At 40.1% G+C, this 21,899-nt stretch overlaps 2 protein-coding genes across 2 annotated transcripts in view; one reads left to right on the plus strand and one right to left on the minus strand.

Annotated features, from left to right (window-relative positions):
* FBXL3 (F-box and leucine-rich repeat protein 3) overlaps positions 1 to 6,774 on the plus strand; it is a 10,281-nt gene extending 3,507 nt beyond the window's left edge. The window contains exons 3-4 of the mRNA XM_010284388.1: positions 2,537 to 2,708; positions 6,131 to 6,774. Coding sequence (XP_010282690.1) covers positions 2,537 to 2,708; positions 6,131 to 6,774 — 816 coding nt within the window. The remainder of the gene's footprint in view (positions 1 to 2,536; positions 2,709 to 6,130) is intronic.
* A 7,425-nt stretch (positions 6,775 to 14,199) lies between these two features.
* Positions 14,200 to 20,067, minus strand: CLN5 (ceroid-lipofuscinosis, neuronal 5; the record flags this gene model as incomplete). The annotated part of the gene is made up of 3 exons (XM_010284389.1): positions 14,200 to 14,756; positions 17,978 to 18,203; positions 19,902 to 20,067. Coding segments are annotated over 3 exons (904 nt in total), but the record flags the coding sequence as incomplete, so codon positions are not given.
* Positions 20,068 to 21,899: the final 1,832 nt, after the last annotated feature.

Consider the following 21,899-nt stretch of genomic DNA (forward strand, 5'->3'; position numbering starts at 1 on the left):
TGTTGCTGAGGAGCAGGAGAGTGGTTGGGGTAACATGGGCTGCTTGTTCTATGGCAGGAACAACGTGGATACCTCACAGCCTCAATTCTTGAATCCAGTCCACATGTATGCAAAGGGCCAGATAGAAATAGACTACTAGCTGGATCTTGGTGATGTCATTGCTGATGGTGACAAAGAAGAACTAGGGACAGCCTCAGGGAAGGAAGTAGGCTATAGGGTTTAAGCAAGGTTAGCTACAGAAGGATTATCAATTATTATCCTTGGCAGTGATCACAGCTACGTCATGTAGTTCTGTTGAATATGTACTTTTAAATCCTTAATTTCCAAAGAGGCTTTTCAGATCTTTAACTATTTTTGTATGGGTTTTTTTTTTCCTTTTTTGATGTGCTTTGAGATATGACTGTAAGAAAGCATGAACATAGTGAAAACAATCCACACTCTCAGTGTGTTAGAAATGCTTTGTCCTTTCAGCTCTTCCATATTGTTTTCTTTCTTAATCTGAATGCTGTTTTGGCTCTCTTGGTTTTCACTGGAGGGATATGTTATGGTCCTATTCAGCTTGCTGAATAATTATTTGTAGTCAAATGGTCTTATTCAGCTTCAAGGCTTCTGAAATACAGGCTTCCTTTTTTTGTTCCTAATAGGTTCACTAATCTCTTCCTTTAGAAAATGTTCCTAATCTGTTCCTTTAAAAAATATATTCACAATGAGCCAAAATCAACTCTAGGCATAATTCGCCTTTTGAAGTTTACCACTCCAATAATATTGTCATTGGCATATGGGACCAACAATGATTTTAAAATTTTCTTAGACCACTAATGAAACTAAAAAAATTGAATTGGACCATGATTGTGTTCTTGTGGGAAGCAGTTAGTAACAGGCCCATTGGGTGAGAAGCAGGCAGGGATAAATCAATCTGAAAAATAGCTAACACTACACAACTATTTTATCAGACTGTATAGGAGGTCTGAATTACTTTGCATTATCTTCATCATTGCTCTTCTGATTTCAAGTAATGTGACATCTGGCAAATATTTGTAAATCACATTTAGCATTGTGTTGCCTAGTCTTTTCACTAAGCACACTCTACGTGAATCTTTTAAAGATTCGTACTATAGGCTGCATATGTGGTGACATTGAAAAGACATTAAATCACCAGCTTTTACATTTTGGGATATTGCCTGTATTCCATTAGCTCTTCAAATTACATTTGAAAACAGTTACCTGTTTTTGTAAATGTGGTTAACTTTCTTTGCCTTTCTGTTTAACAGCCTTAGTGAAGGGAAATACATTCTAAATACAGAGAATAAAACCACAGTACTGACGATTTTGGAATGCAAAGTAGAAATACTATTAAACCACCTTTTCTTCTGTACATAACATATATAGTCAGTATATTGTCAGTATATTTGGGAGTGTCCCTAAAGCCAAAATGCGTAATGCTTCTGATTTGAACTTTCTGTTTCCGTTTGCATGAACTGACTTTGACAGTTTGTTATATTAGTTCCTGCTCAAAATTTAATTGTGTGTGAGTTTTAGCAAAAACCACAAACATACCACATAAGAATGAGTGAACACTGTTGCCAGGCCTTCTCTCATGTAACTGCAGGATTCTACATGTGCATGTGGCTCAGAGTGAAACAGTATTGAAATCATAGTAGGTAATTTTATGGGATACTTGATGTAGTGCGTGGAGGAAGTACTTTTTTTAAGTCTTCTATTCAGTCAGTTTTGTAAGAAATCATGAAGATAACCTAGTTATTCACTTCCTTTATACCACCAATGCTTTCTGCAAGTACTGCTGTACCTGCTCCTTAGTCTGTGTTTCTCAAGTTAAGGTCTCTTGGGCTCTGTCTTTACTGGTAAGTTTCAGTGGGTACATAAAAATCCTGAGGAGCAACCTTGAGCACTGGACCTACATTATCTATACTGCTTTATCAGTAATTAATTGATCACCTGCTCCTTGGCTCTGTTTGTACTGCTCCAGTAGTATTCCAAGATAAATCCATTCAAACCCTAAGTACTCTCTGTGGGTGGTAGGCAGGCAGTAGCACCATTTGGCTTTGGGCACATCTTAACAGCACAGGGTCGCCACTCTTGCCTATGTTTGTATCTCGCCAATGCAGCACAGCTCACCACCTGGAAATTGCTGTTCTAGAGGATGCTTCTCTTGGAGTGCCACTTGCAAACTATCCTCAAAATTAGAGTTTGTAGGCTTTCTCTTTGCTTGTGGTCTTCCTATAGATTTAAGCTTGTGTAGTGAATCGTCCTGGGTCAGAGTCTTGGTTTATATTTAAAGGTTAAACATTCTGATTTGCCAAATACATAGACTGATAGCAAAAAATGATTATACTTCCTCTAATCAAAAATATGCCCAATTTAGTATTCAATTTTAATTATGCGATACACAATGAATGCTTTTTCAGCAAATGCTGTCAATAACTAAAAGAAAACTAGGACTGCTGTGTACAGTGTAAAACCATTGAGATTTTTATTTCAAATACTATTGTTACATTCAGACTTTTTTTTTCCCCAGTCTCACTTTATTTCTGCACTGACAGTGGTGTTCGTAAACTCCAAATCCCTCTCTTCACTTAAGATTGACGATACACCAGTAGATGATCCATCTCTCAAAGTGCTAGTGGCTAACAACAGTGACACGCTCAAACTGTTGAAAATGAGCAGTTGTCCTCATGTCTCTCCAGCTGGTAAGCTATTATGTTTTGTTTTGTTTTGTTTTTTAAATGTATGCATTCAATTCTGTGTGAAACCCAGTACACCTCTGGAAAAAATAGGGGTGGCGTGAGAGTGAGGATGAATGTGGTACTTACAGCAACTGTCAATGAATAAAATACTAATTCAACTGGTGGTCTATCCATCCATCCCACCACTTGCGGTGTGACTACTGAGCTAATAATAAAATAGTGCATGTCTGTTCTGGACAAGTAACTAACATCTTGTGGAACTTAAAAGAGTATGTGTTGACTTGATGGTGTACTACTTCTGCAGTAAGTATTCAAGTATTCCAGTATAACTAAGCTTTTTGGAATGTGAGTTCCTTTTCCGCAGCTCATTATGTATGGGTTTTGAGTGTTGCAGTGTCATGGATTATGAAGATGCTGGTTTAGTCATACTGACAGAAAGAAGTTTAATCTTTTGCTGGAGGATCAGTGCAGACAGCATTAAAAAAGGGGAGATGAGACTGAGCTGTGCAGAACTTATGCGATTACCAAACATACTTCATTAACACTCTTAAGGGTGTTTGCAGCAGAATGAAGCCAGCTTGTATCAGAATGAAAGCACTCAGATCGTTGAAGTTCATAGAATTAATGTTTGTGGAAGATCTATGCAATGCACGTCAAGTGTAAGGTTGATTCACAGCCTGTCAACTTAAGACTTACAGTTTTGCACTGAAAAATGGAAGAGGAATTATAAATGAGTTGCTGGCAACTTAGTTAAATTCCTCTAGTGAGGATAAGTAGAAACTGCTGTAGTCACCATAGCTTTCCTCATGCAAATATATTGCAACTCTAAATATTAGGTATATTATATGTAAAATACACCAGCAGGACTCTTCATATGTGGGGAAGATGATAGTGTAGCAGAGGGCTTGTTGCTGTAGTGATAACAAAACACAAACTTAATACCTTTTGCAGGTGTGTAGCTCCCGAACAAAACCTTTTGTTTGCTTTTGTATGAAGAAGTCCTGAAAATGCAGGTTTGTTTTGCAGCAGATTTGTCCAGCAAAATGTTCACCAGCCAACTTTAATTGAACCAAAAGGGCCATGAGTTATGCAAAACTAATTACTTATAGATGCACTTAAAATTGTGTAACATGCCTTCACATTGCAATTTGCAGGGTGGGAGTAGCATTCAGTACTAGATTAGTTCTTAAGGATTTTGTTATTGAAGGACAGAGAGTAATGCAAGTAGTGCAAGAGAGATTCCACTACTGTGGGGATAAAGGGAAAAGATATCAAACTGTGAATTGCTTCAAAAAGTTACTGTACAGACATAAAGAGGCATGTTTGGGTTTGAGCTGGAGAAACAAAGGCAGTGGTGTATTTCTCATCTTTGTGAACAGCTCTGAAGTTTCTTCTGCTTGCTGTTTCCCCTCTGAACTTTAACTTGCATTAGAACTGCAGCAGTACCTTGTGAAACAAAATAATGGTTATTTAAAAATCCACATTGATGTACTGTTGTTTATTACCTGAAATATTAGCTGTTGGCACAGAGGGAGCTGAAAGCATTTCTGTAAAAGCTGCTCCACCTCAAGGGTGGGAGGGTTGCTTCTCTTTGGAGGGTAGGGGAGAAGCATGGATGTAGGGTGTGTCTGCATCAGCAGTTTAGTAGAGGGTTTTTTTTGATGCAAATCTATGCTGTATGATATCAGAGCGATTTACCTCTTGGTGCCACAAAGGCAGAGGCAGCGCCTAGGGATATTCTGTGAATGTAACCCTGGCAGCACAGGCTCCAGGCAGGCCCTCCTGTCACTATCTAGGCTGTAGTCATTGTCAGTTCTATATGCAGGATACACTCTCTTTAAAATACTATGAAGCGGTATTATGAAGCAACATGCCTCAGTCTGCTTAAATGGAGTGGTCATAGTAGCCCTTACTGCTGCAAGAATAACTTTGTTATGATTTAAGGACAGGAAATGATCTCTGGAATGTGTAGAAGGTATATGCAAGTTTGTAGTTATACTTGGTTGTTCTAATTTTGTACTCCAAATTTAAAAAAAAAAAAAAAAATCCTGGATTTTTATTTCATCTGGGATACCATGCCCCCACCCCCTCCCTGAGTGCAATAATGAGCAGGCTTATATATACAAACTGATTTTACAGGAAATAGTTGCAATAAGAGTTGGGTTAAAATTCTGTTTACCTAAATTCTGCTTTTTAAAATCTATTTAACAAACTTTTTATATTTGAAATGACAGTATTTGATGTAGTTAGAAGAGCTTCTGATGCATGTGTTCTTGCAGATCCTCAGGTAGAAAGTACATACTTTTTTTGGCGTATATATTCATGCAATGCAATAATTTTACAGTAATTTTTTTAAAGGAAGTTTTTTAGGCTCAATTATAGGCTTTTGAGTTTAATAACTGCATCTTTAAATAACTGCTCTCTCTCTCTACTTCTTCCCATTGCCTCAAGCTATAGTGTATTGAGCTCAGGTGTTTCAGTTCCATATTAAAAGTGATGTTCTCATCTCCTCTATTAATAGAAAGACCATATCCTGAATTTCACGCAGTTTTCTGGGTCCCATGAAATGCAGAGGATTGTATGCACTAAAAAAAGCAGTGCTTTTTTTTTTTTTCTTTAATACTGTTACCAGCACGGTACCACTGCTTCTGTCTGGAAATGGGATGAGTGGAAACCTTATAGACTGAACTGAATTATTTCTGTTAATGTCGTTGTCTTCCATGAGCAGCAGGTTACATTGACTCATTAAAGGTAAAGGATGAAAATCACTGTTCTAGGAATTACTGCTCCCAATTTTTAGTGTTTTCCCTCTTCTCTGCTGTTGCTTTTCAAAATCTAAATATTTATACTCTGCTAGAAAGAACATATACTGACAGCAGCAACTTCTGTATTTAATTAAAATCCAGCATTCGTTTTACATTTGCTTTCCTCAGGTGACAGATGTCATTCGTGGCTGCTTTGTTAGCCACAGAGGACAGCAGTTCTTCCAGAGCAGGCTAGGGAAATACTTTTATTATGAGTAAACCCCTTTTACAAAAATGAATTTGAGTATATGTGGCATTACAAGAGAGCAGAAACGTCTTGCTTTTTATGTTTGTCACATGAGAATCAACTACCACAGGAAAGTAAACAGTGCAATGTGTTAACTTCTTTATGTTTCCCTAACAAAACAACGATGGAGTAGCATAGTGTACATGTATCTTAACCGTGTAGGTACGAAGTCACAAGACTATGCTTATGTGAAAAAGATACATGTTCTGGTTGTCTGGTACAATTTTGCTTTGATCTCAGGTCTAGATTGCATGTTGAAATACATGGTCTTTGCACCCTCTTGAGAGATGTAAGAGTGACTTTGTTTATTTTTCTTGTTCAGTTATTAGTATATTTATCTGTGTAACCCCTTCCATAATAATCCCCTTTCCCAGGTATCCTTTGCGTGGCTGACCAGTGTCATGGTTTACGTGAATTGGCGCTGAACTACCATCTGCTGAGTGATGAGCTTCTGCTTGCTTTGTCTTCTGAAAAACACGTCAGGCTAGAACACTTGCGCATTGATGTTGTCAGTGAAAATCCTGGACAGACTCAGTTCCACACGATTCAGAAGAGCAGCTGGGACGCTTTCATCAAGCATTCTCCTAAAGTAAATTTAGTAATGTACTTTTTCTTGTACGAAGAAGAGTTTGACCCATTCTTTCGTTACGAAATACCTGTCACTCACCTTTACTTTGGAAGATCAGTAAGCAAAGATGTACTTGGCCGCGTTGGGATGACGTGTCCTCGGTTAGTTGAACTGGTGGTGTGCGCCAATGGATTGCGGCCACTGGATGAGGAGCTGATCCGTATTGCAGAACGTTGCAAGTATCTGTCGGCCGTTGGCCTAGGAGAATGTGAAGTCTCTTGCAGTGCCTTCGTGGAGTTCGTGAAGATGTGTGGGGGTCGTCTCTCTCAGCTTTCTATCATGGAGGAAGTTTTGATTCCTGATCAGAAATACAGCTTGGAGCAGATTCACTGGGAGGTTTCAAAGCATCTTGGTAGAGTCTGGTTCCCGGACATGATGCCCACGTGGTAAAGTCCTTGTGAGACTTCAGGGCGGATGAAATAGCACCTTAAACCCAAGCTTACCATATTGCAATTTACTGTATAAGCCTATTTAATACTATAGTTTTTACTGTAAGTGACTTCATTGATTAGAAAATTAATTTCTCATTCAGAAAATGATTTATGAAATCCAAATTCAAAAATAGAAATCATGGATGGCTCAAAAACCTCTTTTCATCCAAACAAAAATCTGTTTTCTGTTTTAAATGTGTTCTTTTTCACTGAATGACCTCAAACTTCTACGGAAATAAAAAAAGTATGTAAAATACTGAAATGTACCTGCAAAATACCAGTTTTAATATACTGTCCTTCTTTGATTTAGATACTAGAACATGATCAGATTTGATCCTAAAAAAACAAACAAAACCCCACTGAAATTGCATGCTTCTGTTGCAGACTATAGCGTTCCTCAATCCAGTCACCTAGGTGACAGGATTATAAGGAACATTTAGTAGGCTGTGAAATACACATGTTCTTTTATATAAAAGTTATAAAAGGCAAGAGCAATACACAATAATATAGTTTAGGTAATTAAAATACTAAGTTTGCTACCTTCCTCAACAGATTATTAGATCCATCTAAAATGTATGCAAACAGATAGTCGTGCGAGCTACCAAAAGTGGTGTGATTTTTTTTTTTATTATTATTATTATTATTTTTATTTCCCTCTATGCATTTTAATGTAGCTTGCTCATGGCGTCTCAGATCTGTGTCTAAACCTGTTTTAAGGTATTTTATGTCTAGCTCAGGAAGCGAAAGCATTCTGGGGAAAAATGTAGATACATTGTATTTAAAAACACAATGGAGTTAATGAGCTTTTCTTGCACAGTAACCAGTTTTGCAGCATACGGTTAAGTGGAATAATACACAGTTTATGAAATGAACCCTGCAGTGTTAAATGCTATGACATGGATGGGAACTATGTGAGACAAGAAGGTTAAAATCTGGACGGTGACCAAGAACCTTTTAACAAAATCTTAGACCTGTTGGCTGCTTTCAGTTTGAGAGAAATGACATTGTAACAGTTGCTTAAGCTGTATAAACTAGTTATTGTATACTGTAAATCTGTTCCAGAAATGTTTATGTATAAAGTGAATGTTTGATAGCTGATCATTTTGTATACCTTTAATTCAGGTAGTTTGATCACTTCATAATATTTAAAAACCTAAAAGCAGTAAATTTGCGTGAAGTAGAGCAATAGGCAAAATTTTGTTTTGAATATTTGGTAAATCAGTTTTATTAAAGAAAGTTTTTAGTCTGTAAAGTGGTGTAGGCAACATATTGCCTGTGATCTGGATGTGGCTTGTGACTTCATTTCTTACCGCCAACAGTTACATTATTTTCTCTTTTCCATTTTTGATTGGTAACACTAAAGTATTCATGTGACTGCTGAATGTGTTTGAAAGGTGTGATCAATAGATTTTCTTTATTTCTGATTTCAGTAATGTTTATCCAAATGTATAGTTTAAGTGTAATACAGTTCATAACTGTATTTTGAGCAAACATTTCTCAGCGGACTGGACATCTGTATAGGAGAGTTGTACGGTTCTGTAGACCTTTGATTTAAAAATCGCATTTTATGAAATATGCATTTTTTTGTATTAGAATTTGTTAATGTAATACTTTAATTTGCTTTTATTTGTATAAAATTTGTCAATACATTTAGTCTGTAAAAGTAAAAAAGCTCAGTGTTTGGGGTTTTTTTTATATTCTGACTCTCGGAATTGCCTGTGTGATAAAGGTGGACTAACACTACTAATCTGGAGAAGAGGATGTGTTTTCACTAAATTAATGTCTGAAGTAATCTCATTAGTAATGCAGCTACTTGGCCCTTGACTGCTGGTATCCTGACATTAGCAAGGTAAGTTGGTCTGTCGCTTACCGCTGTGGTAGCGTGGATAACCGAAAGGCAAGATGCAACCTAAATGCCCCAGTTCCCTCGCCTCTGGAATTCACGTCTTTGAAACCCAGCGTTCTGCTTCCTACAGAGAGACTGCCGTCACATCCTGAGGTGGGGGAACATCTTAGCAGGTGAAGGCTTTAGGCGGAGTCGTGGTGGAACTGCTTTCCCCAGCCTTTTCTAAGAAGGTCTCCACCTTGGGGCACAGACTTGAAACAGTCCTTTGTACATGCAGCGCAGTGTTGTACCAGTTATCAAAATGCCAATCAAAGGGTAAGGGAGCTGCCCAAAAGCAGTTGCCTCTTCCGCTGATGGTTGGCAGTTTTTATACATCAAGCCAATTACAGCATCCTTACCTTAAATAATCCAGCTATAAAACAAACTTCCCAGGCAAGCCTGTATTCCAAGCAGCTTCAGGAAAAGCTACAATGCTCCTTTTTAATAAATCTTGCACAATTCTTATTTTGCTTTCTACACGTGTTAGAAAAAATGAGTAATTCTTTAAAAATTTAAAAACCTGTGACACTGGTAGTAACGAGTACCATAGGCTGTTGTGAAGTTCACTAGAAATATGAAACATGGGTGTCTCACAGCTGTGTAATGTCATTTTTACCCCTGAGTTCACCTTTCTTTCGTGTTCTCAGAAGAAGGTAATCCAGTGTTGGCATGGTTGGTTTTTGGGTAGGAGTTGTTAATGTGTGCAGTGGCAAATCTTACTCTGAGCACAAGTGCTACATGACTTCAGCTTTTGGATATAAAATGACTCTTGAAAAAGCTGTTGAAGTCAAACAGCTGGGGTAATCCTGGCCAGTTATGCTAGCTTACTGTAAAATGTATCAAATGTGAAAAGGTAATTGAAGAGCAGCTGCTTACATTAACTTTGTAGTTTCCTGCAATTTACCTAAAACTACAAACTTCTGAATTTAAGTGGGTTTTTTAGGGATTTTTAGTCAGGAACTTTCACAAGTGTTCTGCAAACTGATCTAACTACATAGGTATAAATCAGCTGTATCTATTCCAATTGTTGAAAGTTTGATGTGCACCAAATTAATTTCCTGTGAACTTAAAGCAAGGTTCAACTGGGCCTCTTTGTATTTGAAGTAGGCCTGACTAAAACCTGAATTCTGTAGCATTACTTCAGAGAGATCTGTCTTCATCTCTGGCTGGTCTATAGTTGGTTGCATGTGAAAGTGTGAAAAAGAACTGCTGCTGCTGTATATAAAACTAGAGTGTGGATTTAATGAGGAAAACTGCATAATCTTAAAGAGCCTTTGAACTTCAGAGTCTGTAGTTCAGAGTACAAACTGTAAATTAATTTTCCTAAAATACAGGTGCTGTAGAAACAAGCTCCTTGGAGATCTGATTGAAGTTTAATAGTATCAAAACTAGGACAGTGAAGCCACAATTAACCTTAGATGTTCTGTATGTATGTCTACCTGTTCATCCTTTTTGTTAGGTTTCTATTGTAGGATCACATCTGCTGCAGCTCACATGCTTTGAAATGGAGACTGTGGTGTGCTTTCGATTGTAGTCCTCCTGGTACTTCCTTGCAAAAATCCTGAGGAACTGGGACAGCTTTGCCCCTTCCAGAGGGAAAAATTGTTCCTGCCAGTCTTGCAACATGATGGAATAATTTCCCATTTTGGTAGAGTCCTGTATGAAGCTCAGCTGTCAGGCTTTGCCATGTCAGTAAGGAGGAGGACTCTTGTGATGCCTTGTGAGCGGGTTTGTGCGGAAGAAGGCAAGAAAGCATTTGTACCAGCTATTTTCATTGCATGGCTCTTTGAGGTACAGGAGCTGCATGTTCTATTTGACCTTGGATATATGACAAGCCAGGAACTGCCTTGCTTGAAAGCCCTCCTGGGATGAAGTGCAGGCTACAGCCCTGCGTAGCTCAGTTGTACGAAAATTAAGCAGCTTAGCACAAGGCCACTGTGCAGACTTCAAATTTTTTCACATTACAGAATGATTGTGTATTTTTACCTTTAACTGCAAGATGCAGAGAAGCAGGGAGCAGAACCAAGCAGTCTACAGTGACCAATAACTCCTGTATTCAAAGCATAAGTAAGTCATGACTCAATGACCTATTCACCTATATATGACCTATTCAATGATGAGTAAAAAAGAAAGTAGTTTATCCTCAAGCCCAGCAGGTACGACAGTCCCTTGGTTCCTACCATCAGGCAAAGCGTTAATAGCAGCTGGTTGTGAGCAGAACTTTAGGTGTGATCCTAATATTTCTGCTCCCCTTTCAGCAGGGGACTGAAGTGTGACTTTCAGCCGGAATATGTCCACCTCAAATGCTTGAGGCAGATGGGCAGTTTTCAGGCACAAACAATAACGAAAGATCATCAGGAGTACAGAAGCTGTTAGATACCATAAACGTTTGCTTTTTAAGTAGCAAAAGTGTCGTCTACACAGAAGTAGCCTACTCATCACTACAGTGCTATTTTGGATCTAACTCTATAGGCCTAACTCAAGAATTCTGGATTCTGCCTACAAGAGAGCACTGCACTTGATAACTTCATTCTAAACGCCAATGAAACTCTTTCCAGCACAGTAATTAGGCAACTTCAACAACTCCACCTCTTCCAGCATTGCTATTTGCGCTGGTGGAGTTTATTCCCACCCAGCTGTGCATTCAGCCTGAAGAGTTGGCTTTTAAGGTTCTGAAGAAAAACTCCCAAACTGAGAGAAGCAAAGAAAAGCAAGGGGCTCTCTCCCCAACACTTGTGCCCAGAAGGAACTAATGTGTGTTAAAGAAAGGGCAACCCCATTGATAATCAGTACCTTTGGACTGAAGATAGAGTTCCTCTTTCTTCCGAAGTGCAGAACAGACTTGCAAACGCACATGGCTGCATGAAGGAATTGTCAAATGATTGCCAGTGTGACCTACTGCTGAACACACACACAGATTCTGTTTCAAAGGGCTGCTTCTTTCTGCTTCTGCCTGGAAGGGATGCAGTACCCTTGACAAAACTGTCCAGTTGTCTTCATCTTTTTTTGTTGCCAGAAATTTACTGTCCTCCAACTTGCAACTAATACATGCTAGGATGTAGCTGTTCCTCCTCAAAGCAACTCCCTGTACTATCCAGAGTATTAGGGTTAGAGTAAAACATGCTAAATTAAGTGGGGTTGTACAGATGAAATAGGAAAAGGGAGAAGAGGTGTTATTTAGGTACAAAAATCCCAGGTTATTATAAACTTTTACTGATAGAATCATGAAGTTACATTTGACCACAGACTTAAAAAGGGATTACCTCTTTCATACAGGCATACACTATTTTTGATCAAGCTCTTTAATAATCATGAAGGTTTTTACCTTCTTGTATAACCTCTCTAGATATTACCAGTCCACAAACACCCATCTTTCTGATTGTTGGGAGCTGCATAAGGCAGCTTTGACATGTAGGATTCAGCTTCCATTAGCCATCTATTTCAGGATTTGGCACTTCCAGTTCTGTAAGGCTCTTCTATGCATCACAAAAAACTCCAACTATTAGGGGAAAATAATGACTTTGGTGCACAGGCTGCCTAGGTCCCGTGTGAAGACAAGGAAGTACTGTACAGTGAACGAACGGCACTGTCAGGCTGAGCAGAGAGGTCTACTCTGCAAGGAGGGAGCACGACCTACCCTGCCATGGCATCCGCTTCAGGCTCTGAAAGGTCTCTCAATTCTAGAAGCTTTTTAGCAAATGCTAGAGAAGAAGCTTTTGGGGCTTCTACTGGTTTGGTTCCATGATCCTACTTCCCCTTCAGAGCTTTGGACACTGGTTTTGAGGTTGAGGCTTTTTCCTGAGAAGACAAATGTGGATTCAAGAATGTTGAGGTTTTCAAAAATCATAAAAAAAATGCATCAACAAGAACGTACCTTCTGAAGACAGGCTTGTTTCTCCCCTTTGTCTTCCCTAGTGCCTCCTAGATTACCTTCTTGGTGGGTAATCTAAAGAAGCTGAACCTCAACCAGTCAAAGCAAGGGCTTGTGACTTCGGCTGCAAAGAGTAGTGTCTTTCAAGTTGAGGTAGAAGATGAAGCTTCACGTAACAGTGGAACTAATTAGCAGCTTTCCTCTGCAGAACAGAGGTGCTCTCATCACCTATTTCTTCTCACACTACCGCTCATTCTTATCACATTACATGATAATGCAATTCAACTAATTAATTTTAGTGACTTTTTAATACAAGGTCAATTTTCTGCCACTCTTATGCTTTGAGTCAAATCACTGTGTACTCCCCTCTTTGGCTGCAGCAGACTATTAACTTGGCTCAAACCAAATGAAACTGCAGAGTTGGTTTCCTGTGTTACTACTTAGCCATGATACAGTAATAACCTCTGCAGGAGTGCTACTCATTCTGCAACTGGTTTAAAAAAAAAAAGTGAGCAGTGGACAGAGATGATTATGCTGCTGCAGATGGTGTTTTTTGTGCAGAAAAGCCATTTTTTGTCCAGAAAGCCAGCGTTCCCTTGGCTTTGGTCAGTTGGGTTTACAGGGAACTAGCTGCCAAGCTGCTCTAGGCAGTCAGGAACAGGATTAAAGGACACTGCAGCTGGCACAACACCATGACCGCAAACATCACTGCCAGTAAGAGGCTGAAGCTTCTTTTTACAGGCAAATCTGTGATCAGCACTGATTTTTAACTGTGACTTTGACACCCCACAAACTGTCATTGCTTATTCCATTCTTTTTAAAGAAATGCAAAAGGAATATAAACGACTTCTACGAAACGGACCTAATTGAAGCCTCAAGTAGACTTTAAGACAGGAGACTGCTAGAAGACTGCAGTTAGGCATCAAAGTTGACATCAAAACAGGCTGTTTGCCTTCCATCTGTGCTAGAAAACTCACACACAAGTCTTAGGAAGAGCCACCTGTGTTGTGTTTACAGTGCAGGTAAAGGAAGCAAAATGGTGACAAGATACCACCCATGTCACCATTCTGATACATTCTCTGCCCCTTCCCACGCTGCTGAACACCTACTTCATGAACCAGAGAACAGTTCATAGGTCCCAATTGTACAAGCCAAAGAAATACAGAAACACCAATCTAAGGCACACGTTGAGAGAATTGGGCGCACCCAGGCACTCAGATTTGTTAGCTCCAACACACACATCAGAAGAGCTGGTCAGACCAGAAGGTCCTTGTAACGCTTGTGTCCCATCTCTGTTGGTGGCCAGGTCCTATCTGTCGCTGTGTAGCCACATATATGGAGAGTGCCCGAGACCAGAGTAGGCGGGCTGCCTCCCATTCACCCTCCAGCACTGCAGAATTTAGTCAAGAGGAGCCATATCAGCCTACCTTCAGGCAGCAGGTGTCCATGGTTACACAGAAGCTGGCCAAGTCAGAGATGGTGAAGCATTCAGGAACGTATTATGCAGGTAATAAGAAAAAGGAGGCATAGTCTTTCATGTGGTCTAGCAAAGCCTTCCCAACACAACTTTTACAGTTAGCAGTGAAACACAGAACACTAATACCATTATGGTAGCGCTCCACAATCCTTAGGGTATTCTGGCATAAGGGCAAGTCTGGTTCTTCACTAAGCAATTACACACCGAAGGATGTTTTGCTTCCAATAGGTAAAGGGACCTCCTCATAAATTATTTTGAGATAAGGGAACTTCATAGGTAAAAACCAGTATTCCAAGTTGTAGAAGAGGTAAAACTGTTGATTCAAGATGACACGATCAATTATTTTTAAAAGATCCACAAAAAACTCTCCAACTGTCCGATGAGGTTTGAATGGATAGTAGAAGTCTCTTATAGCTGCTGCCAATGTTTTGTTTCCTAGAGGTCCAAAAATAGATGTTTCATTTCCCAAATAGATAGGTTCTCCACTGAATAAAATTATGCTAGTATAGTTTGTTTGTGTCGTCTTAAATACAGCTCCTAAGTCAGCTAGCTTCTGGTACGTTCTCAAGATAAATTTAGAGCATTCGTAGGAGTCAAACCATACTATAGATTGTTTGTCAGGACTTGCTTGTACTGTCCAGGTCTCATAGTAAATGCCAGTCTCGTTGTCGTATTTTACCCATTTTGCCATTTCATTAAACATGGTTCCTGTAAGAGATAAAAATAAGTATTACAGAGACAGGGTAACAAATACAGCACTCAAAATATTTTCCATCTATTTCAAGGTTTGTCTCCCTTCAAAAGTTTCCTACAACATTACCTAGCCATACAAAGGCACAAGACTTAGGCTGGAGGGAGAAGACATACTTGGAAATCTAGTTTATTCAGTGGGTAAGTTATTTAAACTGTAATTCCTTTTTCTGCCCCATTTCCTGCTGCTATGCCAGAACATCCAAACATCAGAGAATCATGACACCTCTCATTTTGTTTTATCTGTGTAGACAAACAGGGCAGGTAGTACAATCTACAAGAGATGCTGACAAAATGCTCACCAGTTTCTGCACTTCCTCAAGTTTTGACTAAATTCAGCAAACCAGGGCAGAAGTTTTCATATCTCTCCACAAAAGAAACCTGTGTCACTTCAGACTGAGACACCCTGCCGTTTTAGCAGTCTCTCAGCCAGCAAAGTTGAACTAAGCCAAACGATATGAGTGGGATGTGAAGACCAGTAAACTTGAAGACCTTGAGGATTATTTTTTTATTTAGAATATATGTTTGGAGTATTTGGGTGATGGTGATTTCACAGCTGGAAGACGACAGACATCTCTAATTCAGCTCATCTCTCTGGTAGCTCCCTACAGGTGATGCATCTGCCTCTCCAAAATAGAGCTGAGGCACAGGGCTAATTTTTCTCCCTTTTTTTTTTTTCTTTTTTTTTTTTTCTTTTTTTTTTTCCCAGTCCTAGCACTGTACGTCAGCCTAGACCTTCCCACCCTGTCTTTCCTCAGTCACAGCATGGGGTACAACCATCTAAGATTCAGATTCATCTAGCACCTCACATTCATAGCATGACCAAATTCTGCAGATTCTTCTTGTGTAATACGTCAGAAGACACAGTGAAATGACAGCTTGCAATTGCGACAGCGTTCCAAGCAATGATCTCTCTTTAGCTGCAAGCGTCACTGCTGTGGGTACAGCAACTGTGCTTGGTAGCTGCTGAAAGATCGGCAAGACTGTTGCAAGGCGAGAGACTGGCAGCAGTTACCTTGCAGTTCAGGAGTGGCAGGCAGACAGGTCTGTGTCACTCACACCACCCTGCACACAACAACTGGCCTCTCACATTCTGAATTCACTGCAACGTTGCATTCATCAAGACCAATGAAGAGCACTGCATGCCACACATCCTCCCACCCAACAAGCTGCAAACGTCCAGGTTGCTGGATCTACTCTTTGTCAGAGAGTAAATACACCTCACACTTACCCTAAGGTAAGGCATGTGTGCAAGTTACTACCTCAGAGGACTAAAGTTCTGCACATTCACCTCCTAGGCTACCCCATTATAACTCTTCTTCACACTTAACAGCTTTTGAGCTTCACAGTAAACATAACAATCATTCTGTTTAGTGAAAATGTTGGATACTTTCTTTTTTAATCACCCATGACTTGGTTTAATAAAACAGCAAGTCACTAAATCTATATCAAGACCTGTACTTGCTATACACCGTAGATGGGCTTGAAGCTCCCCTTTATCTTCTCCAATTCCTAGCAGATTAGCTTCCTAGTGTGCATTCTGTAAGGTATGTTACTGAAAAGGATTTGTCTCTCCTAACAAGATTAAAATGAACTTAATATGACATTCTGACATTAATGTCTTAAATTAAACAAAAATATTACAGGTTAATGCATGGCTCCATGACAATCTGTTGGAAGATGCCTAGACAATCAAGAAATCAGACTTTGGATATTCCTGCCCTATTTCCACAGAAGAAACATACCCCTAAGTAACATTAACCTGGCTGATGGCCTTTAAAAGAAAATGAGATTGCTTCACTGTGGTCTCTGATACTGCTGACAAACAGCTCTACAGGATCTCACAAGGGCATAGAGGATGCAGTCGTCTCACATGTTAAAGCCCTCTCCCACTAGATGGGATGCTTTTTTGCCTGCTCTGAAGGAAGCAAGTTCATCTCATGATGCTGTCCATCTGTGCTTGCATCCATTCACTCTCTTCCACGGTAACTTTCAGATTCCTGGTCAAATTCAGACAATTCAAAACTCTCAGAGATGCTACCTTCCTAAAAGTTTCATGGAATCAGGAAGCGAGAGAGATAAGGAGGACCATAACAATGCCTCCGCAAGGCATCAGTGTAACTTCACCCTTCTTCGGCATTAAATAATCCACACAGGCAGGAAGCATTAGAAATTCCACAACTGTATAAAAATATTTCACTTGGTATTCATACAAAAGAATCCAACCATAACAGGCATCTAAGACTTCCGTCATGAGCTACAAACTCACAGGAAAGCAGCTCCGCTTATTTCATTGCTTAAAGAACGGCCAAGAATTTCTTAGCAGCACTGGATAGATCTAGACACTGCATCCAGAAAAGCTGCTAAAGGTGGAAGCAGGCAATCATAAAGCACCACATTACACTAGCTGTAATCTGACTCTCCACTGTGCCTTGTACACTATGCTAACTTCAGAGAGTAAGTGGTTTTGCTCACACAAAATGCAACTTCCAAGTCCTCAGGGGACTTTGTTCGTAAGTCATTCACTGTATTCCTATAGTAATCAACCAGATTTATTTAAATGACCTTTTTATTTTAGGATTTCAGTGTTCAGCATATACCAGGAAGCTATTCTGGTGATCATCTACGTATTTAGAGGTGTAAATCCTGGTTTTGTTCTATGACATATGACGGAGACCTATTACTGGGGACATCTGCACAGTTTTTATGACACAAAATGGGGGAGACGGAAATAGAGATTAATATTTTTTATATTTCTAAATATGGCTTATTTATTTGCTCATTAATGTACACATTTTCACCATTTTTTCTATCTCAGCAGTCATCTGCCACTTCACAATAGAAGGTTTTGTTTTGGTGAAGCCATGTGAAAAGAGTCCATTACGGTTGTGTATAAGCTGTTTTGCTATTTTTACACTCAAGGGACTCAAGTGTTTTTGTACAGCAACACCAAATGACCCTCATTTAAGAACTCTTCAGTGTGCGTTGTTCAAAAGGCAGCAGCCTCATACCCCTTCTGTATTAAAGAAAGTGCAGAGAGCGCATTTCAGATTGAAATTAGTATTGGTGACTAACACTGCAAATAATCTACAAAACAAATTAAAAGATACTGCTTTACACGAAGACAAGGCTGTCTCTATATTTTGATATTTGCACCATCCAAAGCATCTGAAATCTACCTGATATTGTGGTCACAAGAACTAAAGTTCCATTTTCCTTCCAGTGTGCATCATCTATTCCTTCAAAAAAGCAGGCAGCTCCCTGGTTGCACCAGAATGGTGCGTCCATGCCAGGCCGGAGATGCGGAAATGTGCAGTTCCCAAGCTGGAAGAGCTCATACCACTCCATTGTGTAGTTTTTGCCCGTTAGAGAGCTCTTGAAACCCACAGCATCATGCATAATTTTCTGCAAAAGCAAAAAAAACATGCCTCAGAAGTCAGAACTTTAACATAAAATTGACTTCAGCTTGACCTGTAGAGAAGATAAGACGCTTGGGAGCTCCTGTGTAACATTGGATTCAGTAGCACTGATGCACAACATATTAGACTGTTATCACACACATACTTTTATCAGTCACACTGTCTCCATGCTTGTCTATCCATTCATTGTAAATTCTGTTATTTGGAGACAGATACTTACCATAGAAACTCAAGCTTTTGAATCCTTAACCTCACATGGGTAGCAAAGAAATAAAGAGCAGAACTGGGTTACCAGAAACAAATGTTAGTAATGAAAGCCACAAAAGGAATGAGATAAATATTTATTTTAAAATCTGTATAATACATACATAAATTCAGCCCTAGTTTAACAATTGAGAAAACTTTAAATATAGTTTTTTCCATTTTTTACCCTGTGTGCTTGGTTTTGATGTTGCTATTTCATGTTCATTAGTATTTCTTTATTCATTAGGGATCGACCTTTGAAGCTTAATTATGCGACTGCTATAGCTATAAATATTACTAAAGTTGAGATTCTTCCATATTTGCATGAATCCATGAATGGAGACTTTAATTCAGTACTGATCATAACACTCAAGAGAGAACTGTAAAAGGAACCAACTCCCCATGATCCACCATTCTGACTACAGATACTCATGTTCATGCAAATATGTAAGTTTTTAACAACAGAAAAGTTAATACACTAAGTGAGCACTAAGCAGGTAGAGGGAGGTGATTCTGCCCCTCTCCTCTACTCTGGTGAGACCCCACCTGGAGTACTGCATCCAGCTCTGGAGCCCTCAGCACAGGAAAGACATGGATCTGTTGGAGCGGGTCCAGAGGAGGGCCACAAAAATGATCAGGGATCACCTCTCCTGTGAGGACAGGCTGAGACAGTTGGGGTTGTTGAGCCTGGAGAAGAGAAGGCTCCGGGGAGACCTTATTGCAGCCTTCCAGTACTTCAAGGGGGCTTATAAGAAAGATGGGGGCAGACTTTTTAGCAGGGCCTGTTGCCATAGGACAAGGGGTAATGTTTTTAAACTAAAAGAGGGCAGATTTAGACTAGGTGAAAGGAAGAAATTTTTCACAATGAGGGTGGTGAAACACTGGCACAGGTTGCCCAGAGAGGTGGTAGATGCCCCATCCCTGGAAACATTCCAGGTCAGGTTGGATGGGGCTCTGAGCAACCTGCTCTAGTTGAAGATGTCCCTGCCCATTGCAGGGGGGTTGGACTAGGTGACTTTTAGAGGTCCCTTCCAACCTAAACTATTCTAGGATTCGATGATTCTATGATTTCATCTGACATAAGGGGACAAATAAATGTCTTTCTGCACTAGCACTGCATCAAGAAAAAGAGAGACACCCAAAATGTAATGGTGTGTGTATGCAAAATGCTCCTAATATGCAGCTCCATGGAGGAACATACACAAACCCATCAAGAGTGCTGGTCATGCTCTTTTCTTTAGCTGTGCTGAATTCTGTAACTTCTGTTTGAAACTTACTGCTGTTTGGGCATTGTTCTTATAGGTAGCTAGCTTATGTACTCCAATACTCTTCCACACAAGCGTATCGCAACCTTACAGCTCCCGTTCTTGACACCTGCTGTTGAATTCAGCTGAATTTGCCACTACAACTTGTTGTTTAACAAACAAAACCACCACCTTACCAAATGTCCTAATAGGTCCCCATATTTGAATTCCCATACTGGAGCCTGTAATCGATACACTTCAATGACATCCTCTTCTTTCATAACAGGAAAGGCAGAGCCAGTGGGACAGAAGGTGTAACGAGCTTGGCAGTAAGGATCAGGTTTTGGACGGTAATCAAAGCGCCTGTGTTGAGAAAGAAGCACACAGAACGTTAAGCACAACTTCACGCCCGGAGTAACTGTCTCATGGATTCCTAAGGACTTGAGTGGGAGAGCTCAAGGGTACAGCCATCCCCAAAGACAGATTCTGTGATCCAGAGGCTGCAACACTTGGAGTTCACCACTTCGTAAGGCTGCTGAGATGCACGTCTGCAGAAACAGGACTTAAGGCTCACAAATGCAAGTCATGTTGCATACAGTGCTGATAGCTAAGGAGTGGACATGATGCCGATTACAAAGGGGGACTTACACTTACAGAATCAAACACACAGATGCTGGGTAGAGGTTGGTTTGAGATCTGCCTCAAAAACATTCTCCAAACAGTTTGTCTGCACAGGGATTGACCAGTTTGCTCTGGGAAACTATTCTATAGCAATAGCTCCCCAGATGGAGCTATTTTTACTCTAGAATACTGCCAATATCATTAAAAAAAATCCTATTTCTCTATGCCAATTTAGATAGAGGCCTAAGAATCTATGGTCACTGAAATCTGCTTACATATCACACCATATACAAACAGCAAAAAACCTTTCTGACAAGTCCTCCTTTCCCAATTTCCTTCAAATTCACTCACTGTATTTCACTTAAAACAAGGTACCTACATTCCTGTTACCAAGACAGACTGGCATATACAGCTTGCCCACAGCACAGCCTGAGTCTAACACACTCAGTTGCCCAGGGCTACTGAATGGCACAAATACCACAGCCACAAGATGACTCAGGGACACAGAACTTCCTGAACCATAATAAGGCCAGTAGCCCTGCTGAGGCATCATACATTTTCCCTGTGGGCTACTTCACCAAGCTTGCTGGGTACTTCAGCACGTCTACCTTTATTCTGCCCAGGGGAAGGGAGGGAGGAGAAGGAGAGTATGGCTAGAGAAAGAATATATAAAAAATGAAGACATATGGCAGCGACACATTTAAGATGTGCCATTTAGAAACAGTACTTAAGTTTTCAATTTCCTCTCCCAGTGTACCTTGTATGTGACAAGAGGGTAACCAGCATGTTAAGAAACATTAAAATACCATATTTCTGAGTGTCTCACACCAACAGGCTCATACTCCAATTCTGACCATCCCAAAACCCAGTCTTGCAACTACTTTAACTTGCTGGAAAACCTGACTCATGACTGCAGGATTGGCTCCTTCAGGGATCACCTGATACAAATTTAACTTCTAGGATTTACACGATAGGCTTTCAACACTTCAGGTGAGCATTAGATAGCAGTTAAACTACAACACCTCCCTTCGCAAACAGCAAACCCACACAAAATACACACGCAAAGGTAGCCCTTCTCCTGAAGAGGCTCATTTCCTCAGCACAACCAAAGCCATAACTACTTGGTTCAGCAAAGTGCACTCTTCGGCCTTCTCCAACACCACCAGGCCTTCTGGAGCTAAGGCAGCCCCAGAGCAGCAAAGGGAATTTTAGACCATTTCAACAAAATTATGAAGTAAACTTAAATTTAAAAAAATAAAATCCATCATAGCTCGACTACCTCATTGCAACTTTTTACTAAAACAAGAATTAAAGGAGCATCTTTAAAGCAAGCGCAGTTATTCCTGGGGGCAGCAATCCCGCTGCTGACAGAGCGAGCACTGCTGTAGGCCAGGGACGGGACACCCGCTCCCTTACACTTGTGAGCTAAATACACTGAATATCCTGTAAAAGACGAATACCCCCGTGATTAAAAAGGGGAAGACATTCAAGGCCTTTTCGGTCTCAAAATTAAATAAACAAACAAAACCAAACGGAAGCGGACGGGCCTCGGCGCAGGCGAGCGGATAGGCGCA

This window comes from Phaethon lepturus, unplaced genomic scaffold (assembly GCF_000687285.1).
Source record: "Phaethon lepturus isolate BGI_N335 unplaced genomic scaffold, ASM68728v1 scaffold57033, whole genome shotgun sequence".
Taxonomy (NCBI): domain Eukaryota; kingdom Metazoa; phylum Chordata; class Aves; order Phaethontiformes; family Phaethontidae; genus Phaethon; species Phaethon lepturus.